The sequence below is a fragment of the Nicrophorus vespilloides genome, unplaced genomic scaffold (assembly GCF_001412225.1).
Source record: "Nicrophorus vespilloides isolate i.1.1-1 unplaced genomic scaffold, Nicve_v1.0, whole genome shotgun sequence".
Classification (NCBI taxonomy): Eukaryota; Metazoa; Arthropoda; class Insecta; order Coleoptera; family Silphidae; genus Nicrophorus; species Nicrophorus vespilloides.
Window position 1 is genome coordinate 129,488 of NW_017097852.1, and position 8,486 is coordinate 137,973.

Here is an 8,486-nt window from a genome sequence, read left to right on the forward strand (position 1 = left end):
GTCATTTTGAACGGCTTATGTTAATATTGACGTATGTACTTTGAGACTTCGCTAGTTTGTAGTTATGCCCGCAGCTCAGTGAGCTTTTCCGGTATTAAATCCTGCCGCGATGAAAGACGGAGTTTCATCAAAGTTTAAGAATATAATAAATCCAGGAGGAAACTCATCATGCCGAGCGATGTGTTCGATATCCGAGGACACACACATAAAAATACACACACACACAAACAGTGCCACACATATGAAGGACTACGGCCAGGACGATATTGCGTTTTTATTATTTTGGTATTTGCGACGGTTATGCGCATTCCGAAGGGTGGACCTCAAAGATCAACCATCTGGGGGGATCCGAATCAAAAATATATTAAAAATAAAAGGATAAAGTTAAAGCTAACAACGGAGGAGAAATTCCTCTCTGTGGACGTCTCAATTGTGGTTTCGACTTCGACCTCAACGTTCAGACCCTTGATCTCGCCTTTCTCGAAATTCTGAGTGGCTGTAGAAGTGGTGACTATCGAATCCACGTATTCTATCAGTATGTCTTCATCGTTGTCGTCCTCGTCGTCATCGTCGTCGGAGATATCCTCGATGCCTCTTCTCTTAAAACTAAAATTTTCCCTTAGGTTTAGAACGAATTTCACAGCTGCCTCTTGCGTTGCCTGGATTTAGTCGCATCGTCGCAGCCCAAATCCGCGGAGATCTTGAAGAACTTCATCAGCTTATTCAAAATCTTCTTGCTCTGATTGCATCCGTTCGGCTCGGCTTTAGGGAAATCTTCGTAATCCTCGTTCTCCGCATCAAGAGGTGCTGTTTTATTGTTATGATCAACTCTCGTCTTATTTTTTAATTCCATTTTTGTGTTATTAACGCTTTCTGTACCATTACCAGTATCCACCTCGATCACGATGTTTTTTCTTCGGCGCGTCTGGTATGCTTCTGAGGAATCGACGCTATCTGCAAATTTGATTTAGGAAGACGCAATCTTGGTTAGTTTTATTTACCAGTCGATGTCGGATTTCCGTCATCGTCCTCCGTCTCCTCCGCCCTCGTATATAGCGTGACGTTCGCACCGAGCTGCAGCATTTCCTCAGATACAACTGTTTCCGTAATAATCTCATCGTTCTCACCATCCAAAGCTGTATATTCCGAGGTATCAATCTTATCTTCCCAGGCCATCTGCATCTCCTTGTCGTCCTGTTTTATCTTAGACTCCGGCTCCGTCGTTTTCGCTGCACCGACGGTAAAATTGCATTCCCGTTTGGTGAAGTTCTTCGGCACAGCCTTGAGACAGTCCTTCTCCGTCGTGCTGGTAGTCTTGATGCCGCAGAATTCATCATCATTAGGATCGTAGTTATCGAGCTTCACGTTCCGTACAGTCGGTTTTCGCGCAGTAGCGCAAGGACTTACCGTCGTTGTCTTCTCTTTACCACAAAACTCATCGTTGTCCAGATAAGTAGGCGTCGTTTCCAATTCTAAAAGTTTCATCAGCTTCTTCTTCTTCCTGAGCTTAGGTCTTTTGATCGGATTCACTTTATAGTAAACGTGTGTGGTTGTTTCAATATCCGAACCTCGTTTAGTCTTGAAATGATTTATAACGCTTTTCTTTATGGAGCTAAGACGTTTGAAGCCCTGCTCCTTGTCTTTGCGGTTGTGGGTATTCCCGAATTTGATAGGCCTATGGTCGTACAGTTTCAGGAACGCCTTTTTCATCGCCCTCCCGGCATTTGCTCTAACAGTTCTCGGACTGTTGTAAGGATATTTGTGGTATTCCTCCTTGTTCAAGTAGCGAAGCGGTATTGAATTGATGAAGTCCTCCTCGCTCATGTATTCAACTAAAATAAAAAAAATTGATACAAGTTATTCAGAGGTAAGCTTTGATTTTCACCTAATTCTGGTGGTGGAATGGAGAAGGTCCTGAAAACCTTGGAAACGCCGTCCTCCTCATAGATGTGGCACCGGCAATTCTGCAAATCTTCCGGGCAACTAATGTTACAACGTTTCTGTTTAATTCGAATAGCGCAAATTGAAATAAAGTTACCAACTAGTTCCCGGTCCTAAACAGTCGACGTCGCCTTCGCCTCTGCAACAAATTATAATGAATAACAGGAAGGGTTGTGTTTAAGTTTTTTGGGACAAACGTAAGTTTATTGATACACGTGGCTTCATCAAACTGGGACATGCAGCTGACGTCTGTGCAGAAGGGGTTGGACCAGTCCGTCCAGAAGGAATGAACCTCCCTCGGCAGAGACGATCTTTTACCAGGTTGCTCGCAAAACTGAAATACGTGAATTTCACTCCAACGTATCGATTAGAAAGGAAGACATTACCGGTTGCCGATGATGGCATTCGGGATCGCAAACAACGCTGTGTATCCGCTTATTAATCGTTTCCGGTTTGCAGGCGGCTAATCCGCAAACGTTATTATCTCCGCACAGGCTGTCAGGTAAGGGAGCTTTGAAACAAGTGGGAAAACCTAAAGCGGGATAATTAATTTCCGTACGCTGCGAACCGTTCCTATATCTCATCATACCCTGCACTTTGAACAGCTTCGAGTCGGATAGGTCGCTGTTGCAGTCGCATTGTTGTGCTTTCAACGAGAGAAGCGTCACGTCGCACAGCCTCCTGTGGACCCTAGTTCCGTACATGTTGTTGGTGCGGAGGTCACAATCGGCCGAGCGTTTCTCTTGCAGGTTGGATGGACAGAAGGACCATCTGCTTAGAGTGTCATCGTCGCAGAGGCCTAAGAAGTACTCACGGATCTGATGCTCCTTGTCGTACTTTCTCGGTCTCGTTTCCACGAACATCTGAAAGCTTATCGCAATTTTTGGGTGGTGGAGAGAGTTCTTTTGGGTGAGGGATGCAAACGCACAGCGTAGTATTTATCTCCAACTTCCACAAAGGCGCATTGTTGAAGATGTAACTGCTTCACCCAGTGTTCGATGTTGTACGTGGGCGGATCGACGTCGTAGGGGTAAACTGAATTCGGCACGTGCTTCTTGAACTCCGTGCATCCCACGTAAACTAGTGTCAAAACAATCAAAACTGACATCATTTCTGACAATCAAACAACACGAACACATCTGATACATTAAAGAAAAAATTAAACACTTTAAAAAAAATTGCTTAATTTGAATATTTGTAACAATAAACATATTTCTATAACATTACTTATAGAACCAATAACAACCACAAATATAACAAAACCTTCAATTAAAATAGATACTTCATTATTAATTGACTAATAATCATCAAAATAAAGTGATATATAGATAATAAAGTAAAACTTTAGTTGCCAACTTCTGGTGACTGATGCATTTATAATTTATTAATTCATTTTCTTATGTAGTATAATTCTATTCACAATCTGTTTGACAATGTGAACATTGAGTAAATTTAAAATCGCGGTTGACATTAAATGGATAATCTTTCCCGGTGGATAGTTACCATTATGATGATTAGATTTTAATTTGTTGGTTGGCTGTCGTCTTGTAGGTTAACTTCAGTAGTATGTTGATGCTCTGCGATTCCACTATTTCCTTTGACTGTAAATCTACTGATATCATTAACACTGTCATTGTCCATCGACTTGGCTGAAGGTCCATATGCAGAACCTTATTCATTTGACTGTCCATCTGTGATGAACGATGGCCCTATTGCTGCAACCGGGATTCGAACCGGCGCGCACGAAATCGTGGGTAGGGCGACTTAACCATTCGGCTATTAGTCGCCCTTAGTAATTTATAAGACAAAAAAAAAAAAAACATAGACATCGAAAAATTTGGAGTCTAAAAACTGGGTCCGTCTTATGAAGTGGTTTATCTAATACTTTGTTTTAATTTCGTACCCTAAAATTAAACTTCAACTTTCTATTATTTCTAATCATCATTATTTGTTTTTTTTTTCGATAATTCCTGAAATTTAAATTGTTTTTCCGATATATTTTAATGCTTTGTCTCTGGCTTTGTAGGTTTAAGATAAAGATAGAAGTTTTAATTCTGATATTTGCTGATATTATTTTAATATGCATTTGAGTTCTAATAACAATCCTTTCAAAATTATAAACAAAAAAAACATATTTTAAACTTAAGATCAAGAAAATTTGTAAAGACATAAAAACATAAAGAAGATAGTATATTTACTATATGTTACTTAAATTGAGAATTTTATGGTATATATAAAAAAAATATATTATAGAATTTTCATATATTTCATTATAGTTATATAATTTAAATTCTTACGAATAAAAAAATACATAGATTCGATTAATCCGTATTCATTATAGTCCGATTTAGAAATTTTAAAATCCATTAAATTGATAAATTTGAGTCACATTTTTGCGGTTCATTTTAACATGTATTTAGTTTCTCGTGTGGTGCTAAAAAGTGTTATGTGTGAATACACAATTTTTTCTTTTTTTTTGTAAAAAAAAATAATATCTGAAGGCTGAAAGAGGCGAAAGCCCATAGCAGTCTCCATACCATACAATATACAACTGTAATTCTTATATATAGAAATACAAGATATTTAAACTTGAAACTTGAGTTTCTCGGTTCGTCCTGTTTCAAAAGAATGAAATTTCAATTTAGATTCATCATATTTCTTCGTTTTTTTAGTGTATATTCTATAAAAACTTAATATATTTACATATTTTTTAAGTATTTCTATGTGTATACATATATTATGTTTATGTTTATTTCGTTGTTTTTCATATAAAATTATTGTACATAAAAGTTTCCTGATGTTATGCGGATTTTCTTTTATAAACATTACATATGAATTTAATGTTTTTGTACTAAATATATTATTTTATCTATTATTTACATTTTCTATGTGTATTCAACCGAAACATATAAATAAATGGTATCAAAGTCTTGGATCAATTATTTGTTTTTGAGGCAATAAATATTTGATGTATCTATAAAATATTGCTTTCGCCACCTTCTGAAGTGGAAAACTAATAATAATAATAAAAAAAAATACTGACTATATAGTATAATAAAATAATGGAAGAAAATAAATATCTGATCTGCAAGTTCACTGACTGGAATAGATCTTATTTTTTAATATAAATAAGATTCATTTTTATTAGAATATACATGTACATAGACGCACATACTTATATAATCAGATGTAATAAAAAGAAGTAAATCCAATTTAAATATACATGAAACGAGTTTTTATTGGAACAGAAAGTTTCGGTTGCTTGAATCTTGTGCTTCTTCCTAACTCTCTCTCTCTCTTCTTCACTTGGCAAGTATAAACTTTAATACATTAGTGCGTTACATGTGGTCGTAAAACTAAACTGCAACTGTGGTCGTCCCAGAATCGCAACGGAACAAATCTTTTGTAATTAGATTATATTTTGTAGTCGAAAATTTCTACGCTTTTATTACTCCTGCAATAAATTTCACAAAATTTGTTGCATATATAAATAAAATGAATATAAAATTTATTTTTATAAATATATATATTTTTGAAGATACTTTTTTTTTATAATTATTATAAACTTTTTCATCGCACAGAAAAGGCTAATTTAGATTTTTTGGTTTCTTAATATTAATTTTGTAATATGTTAATTATGTAAATATTATGATTAATGTTTAGAATTTTGAAAATATATTAATTTCAATGCCTTGTATCTTGTATATGGAATAATTACATTAACTACTGCTAGATTTTAACAGCAATATTAATAATACATAATTATTGTAGATTTAACAATTTCAGTTAGATTAATAATATATTACCAAATGTACAATTAAATTATGTAATACTACTAAATTAATTAGTGGAGATAAGTGCATATTACTTAATGTACTGAAATTAATGTATACATTTTAACTTATTAAAAATATTACTTTATTAATCTGATACACGGATTATATAATGATTAATTTATTATTTACAAACTTAACCAAACTGAATTTATAATTTAATACAATGAATAATTTCAGCATAATCAAACTAAGAAATTATGAATGATTTTAAGACGTACAAAGATGAAAATACTGTATTAACTAATGTATAGTTTGTGCAACAAATTGTTTCAATTATTGCTTTATTGTTGATAAAAATAATAATAAAATATTATTTTTAGTTTATTATTGTTGATAAAAATAATTATAAAATATTATTTTTAGTTTAGTAACAAATTACACAAAACCTTTTCTATTAGCTGTTATGATGTTTAGTTTCAAATAAAGTAGCGTCCACAACTTACATAATAAATTAAAGAAATTATTACTACATTACTTGCTTAATTATGTAATTAATTAACGTAAATATGTAACATGACTCACTGGAATAAAACAAGTTATTTTAGTAGTAAAAATATATTAAATTGGTTGTTTTTAAATAAATTTCTCTTTGTTATTTGGAGCATACAAATTGTGTAGCAATTACAAATCCTAATAAAAGACCTTTCACAGACGTGACTGTAATATGACTCGAAACTGATTTTATTATACGCTTTTTTTCTGGGCAATAATGGCCAATTACATCGAAAGCATCGGCTGCGACGAAGTATGAGAATAAGTAGGGTAAAGAAAAGAAAACGTGCTACGTCTCTCTACAAAGGCCATATATTCCTTGCAAAAAGGAGCATGGCAATGGAAAAATCTTTGTATACAGATTTTCCTGTGTACTGGGGTGAGTATATGTTTATGTGGGTGTGAGTGTGCAAATGTAAACAAGACACTTAATTCAGCCAGGGGGTGGCTATCATTCGCGAAGCCTTTCTGGTTTTCAAAGAAAATGGGCGTAGAGTGAAAGGAAGACCTCGAGGAAAATAAATTGTGTACTTTTGGCATTCCTTGGCGAACGGAAGCTGTGGGCGGTTTTGCCGCCGTCGACTACGACGACGTTCTCTACTACCAAAATTTCTCAATCCCTATGAAACCTCGAATCTACCGATTCGCCACATTATCCACCACCGAACATTGTATTAATTAGCAAGTACATAGTTCTAAATCTTCCTATACTAGAATCTTAATTAAACATTTAAATTTTCGGTTGTAGAAGACGTTGCTCTCAAATATGTATATTGTAAAAAAATAAAAATTAGTAACGTTTCATGAAAAACAAACGTGTATTTGCGGTATACTTGATATTTAAAAAAAAAATAGACCAAATTTCTTCTATACACAAAGAATCATACAAAATAAACTGCATTAGACAGTCGTGAATGTGTACAAAAAATGTTACATAATATGTCAACATATTTTATATTTTATATAATATACAGGGTGGCCTTATTGAACTGCAACCAACTTAAACCTATTTCGTTTCCATATTTCGCTGATTTTATAGTTTACAAACCTACGGAAGGATTTGCATCTCAGATTTTTGGAAAAAAAAGTTATCCGTGATGGAATTCAAACGTGGAAATTGAACGGAAAACTAAAAGAGGCTATTGTTAGAGCCCTTGAACACCTCAATGTGAATAAATATTTTGTGTCTCGAACCATAACATGTTATAACGAAGCTAGTATTACAAAATCCTATTTTTGTGGTCGAAAAAAAACTACATCTGTTGCAGAAGAGTTCGGAAAGTTAAGGCTCAAATTGAATGAAATTCGCCACGCAGTGGAAGACAAATGGCTACTCAGCTGAACATATTGAAAATAACCATGCAACGAATAATCAAAAACGAACTAAAAATGAATTCTTACATGTTCTAAAAAGGACAAGATCTCACGGATTAGAAAAATTTTCCAATTGATAAATTCGTAAACAAACAAAATGATCGAATTTACTTTGAAGAGATGTCAAACGAAAATTTAGACATTCGAATGACCACAAGTAGTCAAGCACCATCGTTTGTGGCAGTCACGGCTTCCCAAGACGGTTAATGCGAATGTCTAACACGAAAAAGTTTTGTAGTAACAGTTGAATTAGTTATTAAACTATATTTTCGTTAATTTATTATACGAAGCGCATAAAGACTTCAGTCTATAGAGTTTTGGGTCAAATTAATATGAAGAAATAAAAATATACGAAATTTATATATATCTAACTTCTTTGTTGATATACTGTTAATTGTGTTAAATTTTGTACTTACTTTGAAAATAAAACTCGATCAACGGTGTTTCCTGAGAGCGTTGAAAAAAATATAACTGTGAGCTAAAGCTTATATTTAGGTGGGCTAATTATGTGCAAATACCAGGCGATTGTATTTCCAGCATCTTTCGCCACCTAAACCACCGTCGAGGCTCGGTAACGAGGAAAACTGAACAAAAGCGGAGAGTTTGCGTTTCCCCCGCGATTGTTATACAACTTTCCATTTGCGGAGTGAAAAACCAACACTCGAAGCACGGAATTTTCATTTTGTGTAATTAGAACGAAATGAGGTAAGGACGGGCGCATGCACGTCTACTGCAATTATTAACTGGGTCGCGCGCAATTCATCCACTTCATTTTTCTTTGTCTCCACCACTTATCCCGTGATATATAGTATAGTAAAGTGGTGTTATACTAAATCCAAACCG

General features: G+C 34.4%; 2 protein-coding genes across 2 annotated transcripts; both read right to left on the reverse strand.

Annotated features, from left to right (window-relative positions):
* Window positions 1–264: 264 nt before the first annotated feature.
* On the reverse strand, window positions 265–1,219 carry LOC108561163. The gene is made up of 2 exons (XM_017918976.1): window positions 1,002–1,219; window positions 265–954 (listed from the first exon to the last, which is right to left on the reverse strand). Exons 1-2 carry the CDS (start codon window positions 1,180–1,182, stop codon window positions 638–640), a joined length of 498 nt encoding a protein of 165 aa, XP_017774465.1. The 5' UTR covers window positions 1,183–1,219; the 3' UTR covers window positions 265–637.
* On the reverse strand, window positions 1,205–8,073 carry LOC108561162. Its single transcript, XM_017918975.1, has 9 exons — window positions 8,060–8,073; window positions 2,870–3,021; window positions 2,531–2,804; window positions 2,328–2,473; window positions 2,139–2,275; window positions 2,039–2,080; window positions 1,886–1,983; window positions 1,408–1,832; window positions 1,205–1,306 (listed from the first exon to the last, which is right to left on the reverse strand). The coding sequence occupies exons 3-9, from the start codon at window positions 2,802–2,804 to the stop codon at window positions 1,205–1,207; spliced, it is 1,224 nt and encodes a 407-aa protein (XP_017774464.1). The 5' UTR covers window positions 2,870–3,021; window positions 8,060–8,073.
* Between the last annotated feature and the right edge of the window lie 413 nt (window positions 8,074–8,486).

What these genes read in the sequence shown, in the direction of transcription:
- LOC108561163 (XM_017918976.1), bottom strand. Translation starts at nt 1,182, where the DNA reads ATGCAGATGGCCTGGGAAGATAAGATTGATACCTCGGAATATACAGCT. An exon ending in CGGAAATCCGACATCGACTG is followed by an intron (nt 955 to 1,001) that starts GTAAATAAAACT and finishes TCAAATTTGCAG; the next exon opens with ATAGCGTCGATTCCTCAGAA.
- LOC108561162 (XM_017918975.1), bottom strand. Translation starts at nt 2,804, where the DNA reads ATGTTCGTGGAAACGAGACCGAGAAAGTACGACAAGGAGCATCAGATC. An exon ending in AATGCCATCATCGGCAACCG is followed by an intron (nt 2,276 to 2,327) that starts GTAATGTCTTCC and finishes CACGTATTTCAG; the next exon opens with TTTTGCGAGCAACCTGGTAA. An exon ending in GTAAAGAGAAGACAACGACG is followed by an intron (nt 1,307 to 1,407) that starts GTAAGTCCTTGC and finishes CAAGACTACCAG; the next exon opens with CACGACGGAGAAGGACTGTC.